We start from the raw sequence: 15,000 nt of genomic DNA, 5'->3' as shown, positions 1-15,000 counted from the left end.
CAATAGTCTGATGTCACGTCGCCCAGCAACGGTGGCCATCTTGGTTCTAAACAAAGAAAATCATTACTTTTTATTCTTCATGCTGGCTAGAACTTTTCATATGTCTTGTGATCAGAGTGTGTAAAAGTCAAAACATGATCAAATTTATGGTTTTTTTTTCCTCTGGATACGCTTTTATGCTCGCCGGAGAAATATTTCCTACGGCGTCCGCCATTGTTCCGATAGTTTAGAGCCAGTGTTACTAAGTTACCATGCGTCATTAGGAAGGAAGTGACGTTACGAATGTTGAAGAGTATTGTAATGAATGTTATGATTTTGTTGATGTTTCAATACAGGGTCTGGGGAAACGGGGAACTTTGAACTGACGGCCAACTGCTTAGGAAGCAAGAGATCTGACCAAATTGTCAAAGGTGGTCACTACAGAATCACTACTGCTGTCCCTGAGGATAGGTATGACAATGAGAGTGACTTGTGCTTTCTTCAGGAAAGTCCAAGAAGATTATTTTGGGATGTTTTTTAATTAATTATTCCTGAGTTCGAGCCTTGCGCGCGGCGCATAGTTGAGTCCTTGGAAAAAGCTCTTTACTCACATTCTCTCACCATACTCGGGTGTAAAATGAATACCTGGCCGTTAACAATGAAATGACAATGAAAATGACTTTGCTTTCTTCAAGAAAGTCCAAGAACATTATTTTGGGATGTTTTTTTATTTATTTATTCCTGGGTTCGAGCCTCGCGCTCGTCGGTGCATAGTTGAGCCCTTGGAAAAGGCTCTTTACTCACATTCTCTCACTGTACTCGCAGGTGTAAAATGAGTACCTGGCCGTTAACAGCGTTGTCTTGGTTCGAAAAAAATTGTAATATCGCCTAACAGGCGTTATGTCCCTTCCTACATTTTAAATGTTGCTGTTGACCAGGGACCCTTGTAAAGCGCTTTGAGCACATTTAGTGGATATTGCGCTATATAAAAGCTCAAAGCTCGTTTATTATTTATAAAAAATAATTTTCTTTCTTACTTTGTCTGGCACTGTTTCATACACGCTTTATCTTTATTTTATGTGTGGTCTTGTGTTATGACACTTGCCTATGGAGATGGTGAATGGTGTTATAGGGGAATGGTGAAAGGGAAGGATTGTAACGAAAATATTAGGAAGGTTGTTGTGATGATGATGATGATGATGATGGTGATGATGATGATGATGATGATGATGATGATGATGATGATGATGATGATGATGATGATGATGATGATGATGATGATGATGATGATGATGATGATGATGTTGTTGATGCCAGTTTGTTTTTTGTTTTTTTTGTTTTTTTTTCGATGACTACTATGTTACTAGTGTGCATCTGTGTGAGTGTGTCTATGTCAATATTGTATTGTTACGAGTATAACTGTGTAACCAAATGACAAATTGCCACTTTTTTGAAGACAATAAAGATATATTATTATTATTATTATTATTATTATTATTATTATTATTATTATTATTATTATTATTATTATTATTATTATTATTATTATTATTATTATTATTATTATTATTATGGATCGGAATGTCCTGGGTTTGAGCGGCACATGGTTGAGTCCTTGGAAAAAGGCTCTTCACTTACATTCTCTCATCTTACTCAGGTGTAAAATGAGTACCTGGCCATTAACGATTCTGTTTCGTTTAAAAGAAATTGTAATATCGCCTAACAGGCATCATGTAATGTCTTACACGTTAAGTGTTGCTGTTGGCCAAAGACCCTTTGTAAAGCCCTTTGAGCATGTAGTGGATATTGCGCTATACAAAAGCTCACAGTTTGTGTTTTTTTGGTTTAAAAAAAAAGATTACAGTTTTTTCCCATTGTTTTGCCACCTATACCTTGGTGCTCAAGTGACCTAAGAACAGCAATATCTGTAAAACTCCTAAACACAACAAAACAAAGAAAGAACCCCCTTCTGCGCCCCCCCCCCACACACACACAAAACCCCTCCCGCCAAAAAAAAGGCAACCCCCCCCCCCCCACACACACACACACAAAACCCCTCCCGCCAAAAAAAAGGCAACCTCCCCTCCCCCCCCCCCCCCCCCCCGCGCCCCTCCCCAAAAAAGAAAAAAGCGGAAAAAAAATCACGAAAAAAACAAACACAACTAAACCCACACAAAAAAGTCCTAACAAAACAAAACAAAAAGAAACCAAAAAAAAACAAAAAAAAACAATTACAAAAACCAAAACAAGATATCCGACAGGCTATATTATAACACAACACAACCATTAATATTGTCATTGCTAATATTTAATTATGTTTATTTTTTTCTCGTTCCCAGAAAAGCATTTTGGTTCACGTTTGTGTCCAAAGGTAAGGCCAAGGCATATTGTGCTGATTTCTATGCTCTTTTTCTGTGTCATTCCATTGAAGTTTTACTGTGTTTTAAAAAATTGTTGTTCTCTTTCTCACTTGCAAAACTGCCTGGAAGTGACTGTACACACTCAGATACAGAACAGAAAAGCTGGCTCCCATAGTGGGAAGGGAGGTACATGCTGTGTCTTCTATCCCCCCAAACCGTTTTCCAATTGTTTCCCGTCGTTGTCTTGGAATGAGATTACTTGGTTTTGTCCTGGCCCTGGCCGGAGTTCCTTGGCTGGAAGGGAAACAGTCAAATGTATAGTTATAGTTTTGGAAGATTATATTTTTTTCCTTGTAAATCATCTCTCTGTTATGCATTGTATTATGTTTAGTTTACATATTATATTATATGATTTGTAAACATTTGAGTGTATTCCTCTTAGTTGGGACCTGTGCTTGTGTCTGGATGAGACTTTTAGGTGATCTCAAACTAAGTACTTTGACGGTGTGCTCTTGGAATCTACATCTGTTCCCTATTTGAACCAATTCCCCTTTGTCTTACCTTTTCTTTTGTGCTTTAATTGTTATTCTAGAACTTTTTATTATCCCATTTTCTTCCTTTTTACTGGCGCTGATATGACCTTAATGTGTTGCAAGCGCCGTAAAACCCTTAAAAAAAACAAAAAAAACAAACAAAACAGAAAAGCTGGGACCAACAAGAGATGTTGATTTAAGAGTGTTGAGTTTATGTGGATTCCACTGTATTTAAACAAGTTGGGCATTTACAAACTTGACCATTTATATAGCGCAAGATCCACAGAACGTACTCAAAGTGTTTTACAATGTGACCCTGGCCAACAGCAACACTTACCATGTAGGACAAGACATTATGCCTGTTAGGCGATATTACAATTATTTTTCTGACCAAGGCAACGCTCTTAATAGCAAGGTATTCATTTTACACATTGGTACAATGAGAGTTGTCTTTGTCCGAAAAATTGTAATATCGACTAACAGGCGTCATGTCCCGTCCTACATGTTAAATGTTACTGTTGACCAGGGAACCTTGTAAAGCGATTTGAGCACATTTGGTGGATATTGCACTATATAAAGCTCAAAGCTCAAGCTAAAAAAATGTGAGTAAAGAATCTTTTCCAAGGACTCAACTACTCACCGCTCAGAGTGGGATGCAAACCCGCGACCTTCGGGCCTGAAGACTGAGTGCCATATGACAAGACCGCATAGCCGCACAAGATCTAGCTTACTTCTCCGAAAGTCATCATCATAACTTGTCGCTCCAACACCGAACCCACTCCACAGCATCTGAGGAGCAGACTATTAGGTCATGGCTAGTGCAGCTGGGCCCATCCTGGCATTCTCTAAGGATGTGCTCCATCGTCTGCTCTATGTATCCACATATACACAAGCTAGTCTCAGCCAGCCCCTACTTTTTCATGCTTCCAGCTGTTCTTCCAAGTTTTGCTCGTACTCTGTTCAGCATTACCCATTCATCTCTGGGGAGCTCAGTTCCATAGGTGCAATTCTCGGAAAGAGTTTTTTGATCCTTTGAGATGAGCTGCGATTCAACTTCTTTCCGATTTCCATTCCTCTAGGAGGCTCACAATGCGAGGCGCCACCCACAGATTTGGAGATTGCGTCCTTGGATATCCAGTACTCTCTCTTCCAGAGGTAATTTCTGTTGCAGTTATTATTGATTTTATTGTTGTTGTTGATATTCTTAGATTATGTTGTTGTTATCTATTATTATTATTATAATTTTGTTGTTGTCCATATTCTTTATGTTGTTATTATTTATTATTATGATTATAATTTTGTTGTTGTTGAGAAATTAGAGAGCAGGCATCGGTGTAAGGTGTAAGGTTAAGATCTGAACAAGTGTGTATGGAACGGTGCTAGACAAAGTAAGAAAGAAACCGTCCCAAAATTAAATTAAATTTAGATTGAGCTTTATATAGCGCAATATCCACTAAATGTGCTCAAAGCGTTTTACAAGGGGTCCCTGGTCAACAGCAGCATTTAACATGTAGGACGGGACATGACGCCTGTTAGGCGATATTACAATTTCTCGGACAAAGACAACGCTGTTAACGACCAGGTACTCATTTTACACCTGAGTGTGCTGAGAGAATGTGAGTAAAAGAGCCTTTTCCAAGGACTCAACTATGCGCCGAGCGCGAGGCTCGAACCCAGGACCTTCCGATCCGAAAGTGAGTGTCATACCACTAGACCACATTGCCGCACAAAAAATCAGCCAACCTCGACTGATAGTTTTTGTTTTTTTTCCTTCTCGATCGTGACTATTTTTGTTCTTGTTTTTGTTTTTAATGTCGCTACTTCACAGTAGAGAAATCCACAGTTGTGCGGGTCGAACTGTCGAGAAGGCTTGCAAGGTGGCTATAGCTTTATTCAAGAAATAATTGTTCAATTAAATGATGCATTCAAAATATTTTAATTATAATTTGTCACTGAAATGAAATGAACAGCGATGATCACATCGTCCTCCACTGTCCAGTTACTAAACTTGCAGGTGGATATGAAAAAGTTCTTAGGCCGGGGGAAGAATTCCGAAGCTGGGTTGACGAAATGAATTTGGAGGTGTAGCCATACGCTGTTGCTTCACGGGCAAAAGGGACTGAGATTGGTCCCAGGTTCAGTTGAGATTTTATCTGACCCCCCCCCCCCCCCTGTTCACCCAGTAGTGATTGGTTAGCTGGATCTGTTACATCTGGTGGAAAGTAGTTTGTGATAGAGTAGCGTCCTATCCAAAGGGTAACAAGCAATTGCTATCGTCCACTTCACGCTATAGAAACTGGGATAAACTCTGGCTCTATGAGCCTAAAGGCTCTGAAGGACTACTACTACTACTACTACTACTACTACTACTACTACTACTACTACTACTACTACTACTACTACTACTACTACTAATACTACTACTACTACTACTATACTACTACTACTACTACTACTACTAATACTACTACTACTACTACTACTACTTCTACTACTACTACTATATACTACTACTACTACTACTTCTACTACTACTACTAATACTACTACTACACTACTACTACTACTACTACATACTACTACTACTACTACTACTACTACTACTACACTACTACTACTACTACTACTATACTACTATACTATACTACTACTACTACTACTACTACTTACTACTACTACAACTACTACTACTATACTACTACTACTATCTACTACATTCACTATCTACTAACTACACTGACTATATACGTTTCTACCTAATACTCTCATCCACATTTCAGAGTGTCATCAGCAAACACTGTCTTGTATGTTTGTCCTGCCACCAAAGTAACTCCTTCCAATCCAATTTCAGAGTGTCCATCAGCAAACACATGTCTTGTATGTTTGTCCTGCCACCCAAAGTAACTCCTTCCAATCCAATTTCAGAGTGTCCATCAGCAAACACATGTCTTGTATGTTTGTCCTGCCACCCAAAGTAACTCCTTCCAATCCAATTTCAGAGTGTCCATCAGCAAACACATGTCTTGTATGTTTGTCCTGCCACCCAAAGTAACTCCTTCCAATCCAATTTCAGAGTGTCCATCAGCAAACACATGTCTTGTATGTTTGTCCTGCCACCCAAAGTAACTCCTTCCAATCCAATTTCAGAGTGTCCATCAGCAAACACATGTCTTGTATGTTTGTCCTGCCACCCAAAGTAACTCCTTCCAATCCAATTTCAGAGTGTCCATCAGCAAACACATGTCTTGTATGTTTGTCCTGCCACCCAAAGTAACTCCTTCCAATCCAATTTCAGAGTGTCCATCAGCAAACACATGTCTTGTATGTTTGTCCTGCCACCCAAAGTAACTCCTTCCAATCCAATTTCAGAGTGTCCATCAGCAAACACATGTCTTGTATGTTTGTCCTGCCACCCAAAGTAACTCCTTCCAATCCAATTTCAGAGTGTCCATCAGCAAACACATGTCTTGTATGTTTGTCCTGCCACCCAAAGTAACTCCAACAATCATGACTGGGACCAAATTCAAGGGACACCTTAGGAAAATGGACGGGGCTGAACTTTTTGTCAAGAACGGTAAATAAACAGTGTATGTGTGTATGTGTGTATGTGTGTTTATGTGTATGTGTGTGTATGTGTATGTGTGTATGTGTATGTGTGTATGTGTGTGTATGTGTATGTGTGTGTATGTGTGTGTATGTGTGTATGTGTGTATGTGTGCGTATAGAAAGGAAATGTCTTATTCATGATACAATGCTAAAAACATATTTTTTTCACATATCATTATGATAATAATAATAATAATAATAATATAATAATAATAATAATAATAATAATAATAATAATAATAATAATAATAATAATAATAATAATAATAATAATAATAATAATAATAATAATAATAAGTATTCTTCTTCTTCTTCTTCTTCTTCTTCTTCTTCTTCTTCTTCTTCTTCTTCTTCTCTTCTTCTTCTTCTTCTTCTTCTTCTTCTTCTTCTTCTTCTTCTTCTTATTGTCACCATCATAATAATTATTATTTTAAAAAACATTATTATTATTATTACAACTACTGCTACTTCTACTACCCTACAACTAATTTTACCACTATGACAACTGCTTCGATCTTCTACAATTCCCCCCCCCCCCTTTCGCCCTTCCCCAAACCAGACAAGGATTCCTCCAACATCATAGCAGACTTCGAGAAGCTGTCGACCTCGGACGACGATTGGACTGCATGGATTTACAGCTCTGACATCCTCTACATCTATTTCAGGACAGGAAGTGACGTCAGTGATGACATGGCCAAGTTTAATTATGGTGCCAGATGTAAGTACTTTTATTATTTGTAATTTATTTAATTAATACAGCCATCTCTTGGATATTTCCCCCCTTATACTTATAGATCCCTGTGCGGCTATGTGGTCTAGTGGTATGACACTCGCTTTTGGATCGGAAGGTCCTGGGTTCGAGCCTCGCACTCGACGCATAGTTGAGTCCTTGGAAAAGGCTCTTTACTCACATCTCTCTCACCGTACTCAGGTGTAAAATGAGTACCTGGCCGTTAACAGCGTTGTCTTTGACCGAAAAACTGTAATATCGCCTAACAGGCGTCATGTCCCGTCATACATGTTAAATGTTGCTGTTGACCAGGGACCCCTTGTAAAGCGCTTGAGCACATTTAGTGGATATTGCGTTATATAAAGCTCAATTATAGAATAAATGAATATGGCTGTGCTGTCTCTGTGGACGCCTGTCGTGAACAATGTATGTGTTACTTCGAGTGTGTCAGCCTGTTCCCTAGTATCCAGTTAGTAATTTGTTTCCATAAATCTCTGTCTAGTGCAAGTGTTCTTAGCTTTTGACTGTCATCATGTGTGTTAAGGTGATGAGGCAATTGGATGTTTCCTCGTGTTGTTGAAATCAGTTCTTCAGTTGTTGTTTCTAAATATAAATGATTTTTTTGGGGGATCTTGATTCAATGTTGTTGGAAGTGAAGTTGGTGTACGCTCTCTGCTTTTGGCTCCTTGTTGGAAGTAATCATTTGTGCTGAAATATTATTATCCTGTGAAGTCATTCAGCTCTTTAAGAACAAATGTCTTTCAAGAACCCCCCCCCCCCCCGCCAAAAAAAAAAAAAAAAAAAACCAAAAAAAAACCAAAACAAAACAAAAAACAAAACCTGAAAAGAGATAAAGAAGTAAATTGAATGTTAAATCAATTCACTGGAATAAATCAGTTGTATTTATATTTATCACAGCAAGGGAAACTACTCTCACCACACAGGGAAACAACTCTCACCATTCAGAAACATTTGTAGATTCATATTTTCCCAGTTTTGTCCAGTAAATTCATAAAAAAAATGGAGGTAGCAGAGCTGCCAACCTACCGCAAAAAATGCGGAATTGTACGTATTTTCAACGATTGTACGCTTGTACGCATTACCCCCAAGATTGCACCCATTTTCAGTGTACGGAGTCACTTCAGTTTTCTTTAGTTGTAATAGCTCGGATGCTCGTATCCTGGGTGGGGATCCTGACCTCCCATAGTGGGCAGGGAGGTACATGATGTGTCTTCTATCCCCCCATACCTGTTTTCCAATTGTTTCCTGTCATTGTCTTGGAATGAGATTACTTAGTTTTGTCCTGATCCTTGCCGGAGTTCCTTGACTGGGAGGGAAACAGTCGAATGTATAGTTATAGTTTTGGGAGATGATATTTTTTTCCTTGTAAATCATCTCTCTGTTATGCATTGTATTATGTTTAGTTTACATATTATATTATATGATTGGTAAACATTTGAGTGTATTCCTCTTAGTTGGGACCTGTGCTTGTGTCTGGATGAGACTTATAGGTGATCTCAAACTAAGTACTTTGACGGCTGCTCTTGGAATCTACATCTGTTCCCTATTTGAACCCGTTCCCCTTTGTCTTACCTTTTCTTTTGTGCTTTAATTGTAATTCTAGAACTTTTTACTATCCTATTCTCTTCCTTTTTACTGGCGCTGATATGACCTTAATGTGTTGCAAGCGCCGTAAAACCCTTAAAAAACAAAACGATGCTCGTATCGCTGTTATCTTAAGCTTGCTGGATCGTTCAAATTTGTACTCGATACCAATTCATTGCTCTATTATTCTATAGTGAACTCGCTCCTATTGTTTTAGTCCGATATCATGAAATCAAATATTCATTGTTAGCCCAGAAGTCCGTTGCAAGCTTTTTCTTTTAGGTGTGACTTTATGTAAGTATACCTTCCTCTTACTTTTACAATGGTTAGTTTCCGTCGATTTCAGGATTTTACCCATTTTTATGAAATCTCCCCCATTTTGAGGTCCCATGGTACACATTCTCATCAGATGGGGTTGGCATCTCTGAGGTAGGAAATAGAAATATAAACAGTTTTTTTTTTCATGCAACACATGATAAGAAAGTAAAAAACCCTTTTTATTGAATCTATTCTGTATGTGTTTACTAAAAATTTATCACATTTAAACACTAAAAAACAAAGAGCTTTTATATAGTGCAATATCCACTTAACATGCTCAAAGCGCTTTACAAGGGGTCTCTGGCAAACAGCAACGCTTAATATGTAGGATGAGACATTACGCCTGTGGGACAGTGCTTTTATGAGAATATTTTGTTTTTCTATTTCAGACTCTGCCAGTGATGGGCACCATCCCTCTAAAGCGTGTCCTGGTCCTTTCACCATCAACCTGCCCACGTCTGCAGATTACTACACACCAGACTATCCAAACCATCTAGAGGCGTACGTTCCATTATCACCTGTGCATAGTCAAATAAAAGGCGGTTTCTTGTGTGTAGTTTGATTAATAACGTGAAGTTGAATGTAAGCTTCAATTTAATTACAAAAACAGATCAAATGAACGTTTCGGGTTTCCCCTTTATCAACAAAACAGGATGATTCATCTTAACTACGCCACTACCACATCATCTTATTCATCCGTGGTGTTTCAATCATCCTGTTTTGTTGATAAAGGGGAAACCCGAAACGTTCATTTGATCTGTTTTTGTAATTAAATTGAAGCTTACATTCAACTTCACGTTATTATTTATTTCTTCGAGCTTCGAGCAGCAACATTTACACTGTGTGTAGTTTGGGGACTCAATGGCTCATTTGCTTCAGAAGCAAAGGGGGCCAAGATTGATTGCGCCATGCAGTCGAAATTTTTTTCTGATCCCCCCGAGTCATCCCGGCGGTTAGTTATCGGGAAGCTAAATCTGTTAGCTGCATTAGATCTGGCAGAAAGTTCTCTCAACATTAATCTTAATCACTCGGGGGAAAAAAAGTACTGTTGCCCTTGACACTGTGGTGTAAAGGCTTATTTTGCTGAACAATGTTATATAGAGAATGTTCTTGTGGTTTTTTCTGCGTTCTGAGTAAGAAAAATATTAAGTTTGTGAACGGGTGGGTACGACGTTTTGCAGAAAATTAAGAAAATTGCTGGGAAGGAGACAGACCTGCCAACTTGAAATGTAAAAAAATCGTAGTTTTCAGAGAGAAGAAATAGAAGTCACTATAATTAACTTTACAAATTAATATTTTACAATTATCAGTATTAAATATGTCTTCAAACCCCTGAATAGATGCTTTGTGGCATCAAAGTTTTCTTTTTATCCCATTGTAATGAATCAAAAATGTCTATTTATTTCTATTGTTGAAGCCAAAAATTCGTATTTTGACGATTTTTTCGTAGTAGCTGGCAGGTCTGAGGAGAGAATAAAGCCTTGTCAGTCCTAAGAAACTTTAGATATAGCTGCCTCAGATGTATGGAATGCCTTCTCGGATCATTTAAGATTAATACGCTCAGAATTCGCTTTTAAAGAAGATCTTTAAAAATTCTTTTAAGGAAACACCTTTTAGAATGTACACAATTTATACTTTTTATTTCATTAAAAAAATATATATATACCATTATAAGTATATTTGTTTTGGAAGTAATCTATGGCCAATTTAGACTGCCTACTTCTACCAGATATAGTGGGTAAATGAGTCTTTTATGAAAACAGATATAGTGGGTAAAATGAGTATTTTATGAAACCAGATATAGTGGGTAAAATGAGTATTTTATGAAACCAGATATAGTGGGTAAATGAGTCATTTATGAAACCAGATATAGTGGGTAAATGAGTCTTTTATGAAACCAGACATAGTGGGTAAAATGAGTATTTTATGAAACCAGATAGAGTGGGTAAATGAGTCATTTGTGAAACCAGATATAGTGGGTAAATGAGTCATTTGTGAAACCAGATATAGTGGGTAAATGAGTCATTTATGAAACCAGATATAGTGGGTAAATGAGTCTTTTATGAAACCAGATATAGTAGGTAAAATGAGTATTTTATGAAACCAGATAGAGTGGGTAAATGAATCCTTTATGAGACCAGATATAGTGGGTAAATGAGTCATTTATGAAACCAGATGTAGTTGTAAATGAGTCAATTATGAAACCAGATCTAGTGGGTAAATGAGTCATTTATGAAACCAGATGTAGTTGTAAATGAGTCATTTATGAAACCAGATATAGTGGGTAAATGAGTCTTTTATGAAACCATATATAGTGGGTAAATGAGTCAATTGTGAAACCAGATGTAGCGGGTAAATGAGTCATTTATGAAACCAGATAATATCTATATATTATATAGTGACTGCTATTTTTCATTCTTGAAAAGTACAAATTTCAAGTTGGCAACTCTACTAATGTAACTTGTGCAGAGCTGCCAACTGTCCTGATTTGGCAATCTGGGGACAATACAAAAAAAAATTGGACTGTTTATCTGTTTATGGAGATGACCTTTGCCTATCCCAGGATGATGCTTTTTTTTGATCTCTCATGTAGTTCCATATCTGAAGCAGACGTCGGAGGTCATCTTCCGCCAAGCTGATCTATCTCTTGCCAATTCTATTAAAGCAGCGCCACCTTTCTCAGCTTCATCTGTCCAAGTTCTTATCCCTTTCAAATACGTTATTCTTTGTCTTCCTCTTATTCTTTTTCCATTCATCTTTCCAGTCAAGGCGAGTATTTCCAAACCAGGGTGGCGGATAATGTGTCCTAAAAATTCCATTTGGCGTTTGATGATTTTTGTTATCAGTGATCTTTTTCTGTTTGCCATTTCTAAAATTTCTTCATTTCTTTTCCTTTCCATCCATGACACCCTCATCATTCTTCTGTAAAACCACATTTCCACTGCCTCCAGTCTTTTAACCATGGTCTTGTTTATGGTCCAGCTCTCACAACCATATAGCAGCACAGACAGTACATAGCAATCCAGGACTTTGATTTTTGTTTTCATGCTAATATTCCTGTTTTTCATAATTGTATGCAGCTGGTTGAATGCATTCTTCGCCATACCTATTCTTTTCTTTATTTCACAATCTGATTTTCCATTGGATGTTACATTGAAGCCTAAATATTTGAAACATTCAACTTGTTTTTTTGATCATCAAATTAAAACAAAGAACAGAAAAGGCTCTAAAGCTAAAAGTTGGCAGCTCTTTTGTGTGCTTTGAGCAATACCAAGAGAAAATGCACAATATAAATAAATATCATTATTATTATGTACAATATAAATAAATATCATTATTATATGTACAATATATATAAATGTCATTATTATTATGTACAATATAAATAAATATCATTATTATATGTGCAATATGAATAAATTTCATTATTTTTTTGTCCAATATATATAAATTTCATTATTTTTATGTCCAATATATATAAATTTCATTATTTTTATGTCCAATATATATAAATTTCATTATTTTTACGTCCAATATATATAAATTTCATTATTATTATGTACAATATATATATACATTTCATTATTTTTATGTCCAATATATATAAATTTCATTATTATTATTTTAATACTGTTTTGAGATGATGGGTTATAAATATATTTCACATAGGAAATCCAATGAAATCATGTGACTAATGATGCTTCCTTATCGCCATTTCGCCATTCCAGGGACGTGACGTGTAGGTGGCGATTTCAGCGTGCCACTTATCTAAAAACTGAAACCTACTTCCACGTGTCCATTGACGACCTTGACCTACCATGTGATTCTACAACCAAACTTTATATCAAAGAAAGTAGGTACACAACACCAGCAACAACAACAACAAAATCCTCAATAAAACCCAACAAATCTTGAGCTTTTATATGATAATAATAATAATAATAATAATAATAATAATAATAATAATAATAATAATAATAATAATAATAATAATAATAATAATAATAATAATAATAATAATTGAGCTTTTATATATCGCAATATCCACTAAACGTGCTCAAAGCGCTTTACAAGGGGTCCCTGGGCAACAGCAACATTTAACATGTAGGACGGGACATGACGCCTGTTAGGCGATATTACAGGTTATTTTTCGGACAAAGACAACGCTGTTAACGGCCAGGTACTCATGTTACACGGTGAGAGAATGTGAGTAAAGAGCCTTCTCCAAGGACTCAACTATGCGCCGAGCGTGAGGCTCGAACCCAGGACCTTCCGATCCGAAAGCGAGTGTCATACCACACGACCACATAGCCATATAGCTCAATATCCACTAAATGTGCTCAAAGTGCTTTACAAGGGATCCCAAGCCAACAGGATTTAATATGTAGGACGAAACTTGATGCCTATGACAGGGACAACACTGGTACTGGCAAAGAATTTATTTTATGCCTGAGCGCAGTGAGAGATTGTGATCTTTTGCCAGGGACTTAACATTGTGCTGCCCAGAATGAGACTTGAACCAGGGACGTACTTGCCCGAAGACGAGGGTCAAACCATCAGATCCACAAAGTGAGGGTTCGAGTCCAACTCTGAGTGGCGCATAGTTGAGTCCTCGGAAAAAAAACAAAACAAACCTCCTCACTCACATTCTCTCACCATACTCAGATGTAAAATGAGTACCTGGCCTGTTAACAGTGTTGTCTCTGAAAAAGTAATTTCTCATATATTATGTATCGCCTAATACCATGTCTTGTCCTACATGTTAAGCGTTATTGTTGGCTATGTATCCCTTGTAAAGTGCTTTGAGCACTTATGGTGGATATTGCAGCTATGTGGTCTTGTGGTATGACACTCGCTTTCAGATCGGAAGGTCCTGGGTTCGAGCCTCGCGCTCGGTGCATAGTTGAGTACTTGGAGAAGGCTCTTTACTCACATTCTCTCATCGTACTCAGGTGTAAAATGAGAACCTGGCCTATAACAGCCTTATCTCTTTCCGAAAAGATTATAACATCGCCTAACAGGCGTCATGTCCCGTCCTAAATGTTAAATGTTGCTGTTGGCCAGGGACCCCTTGTAAAGCGCTTTGAGCACATTTAGTGGATATTGCGCTATTAAAAAAAAAAAACAGCTCAATTATTGCGCTATATAAATATTCAAGCTTTTTTTTTTGGGTCTTATTGTTTATTTGTGACCCTTCGCCTCAAAACGGTAATAAGTCGGGTTGGTTAAGATGTTGAAAATTGAATTTATAGCCAGAAATATCAGACTTGTGTTGAGTTTTGTATGTTTTATTGAGGAGAATGGATACCATATTTTAGGGTGCTAATGCCAACAATTTATATTTGTGATCAGTTTAACATTTAATTCGGCTTTTAAGCATCTGGTTCGTTCCGACATAATACTGTTTTGAGACGATGGGTCACATTTTTTATTTATGTTTTTTTTTTTTTTTACTGGTCTCAAATGACTGAAAATTTGGTTTCAAGCAAGCAACATAATTTCCTAAACAAATACAATGTATTTTCATTTTTTAAAAATCAACTGTCTTGTCTGTATTATCTTTTGAGTTTCATAATTGATGCTGTGTGTTTAGCTAGATTACTCACAACCTGCAAGTCAGATATAACGTACCAAGGCTCAAAACCATGCGTAACCTTAAAGGGCTATAGTCTGATTGATGAAATTCAGTGAGGACAAATTAATAATCATGTAAATCATTTATACCGCACATATTTCATATAAAGATTATTAGAGAGATTAGTAACCCCCAGTTTGCTCACTGTGACAACATGGGTGATGTTTGTTTTGTTTTTGTTTTTAAGGGTTTTACGGAGCTTGTAACACATTTAGGTTTAATCAGCGCCAGTAA

At 37.1% G+C, this 15,000-nt stretch overlaps 1 protein-coding gene across 1 annotated transcript in view; it reads left to right on the top strand.

The window, feature by feature from the left end:
* LOC144956998 (uncharacterized) overlaps nt 1–15,000 on the top strand; it is a 56,983-nt gene that overhangs the window by 17,147 nt on the left and 24,836 nt on the right. Inside the window, exons 10-16 of the mRNA XM_078887907.1 lie at nt 336–450; nt 2,319–2,350; nt 3,952–4,027; nt 6,316–6,446; nt 7,038–7,196; nt 9,521–9,632; nt 12,860–12,984. Of these exons, the coding sequence (XP_078744033.1) occupies nt 336–450; nt 2,319–2,350; nt 3,952–4,027; nt 6,316–6,446; nt 7,038–7,196; nt 9,521–9,632; nt 12,860–12,984 (750 nt within the window). The remainder of the gene's footprint in view (nt 1–335; nt 451–2,318; nt 2,351–3,951; nt 4,028–6,315; nt 6,447–7,037; nt 7,197–9,520; nt 9,633–12,859; nt 12,985–15,000) is intronic.

The sequence above is a fragment of the Berghia stephanieae genome, chromosome 11, assembly GCF_034508935.2.
Source record: "Berghia stephanieae isolate SIO BIC M18660-M18661 chromosome 11, UCSD_Bste_1.3, whole genome shotgun sequence".
Taxonomy (NCBI): Eukaryota; Metazoa; Mollusca; class Gastropoda; order Nudibranchia; family Aeolidiidae; genus Berghia; species Berghia stephanieae.
This window is presented reverse-complemented; position numbering and strand designations above follow the sequence as displayed.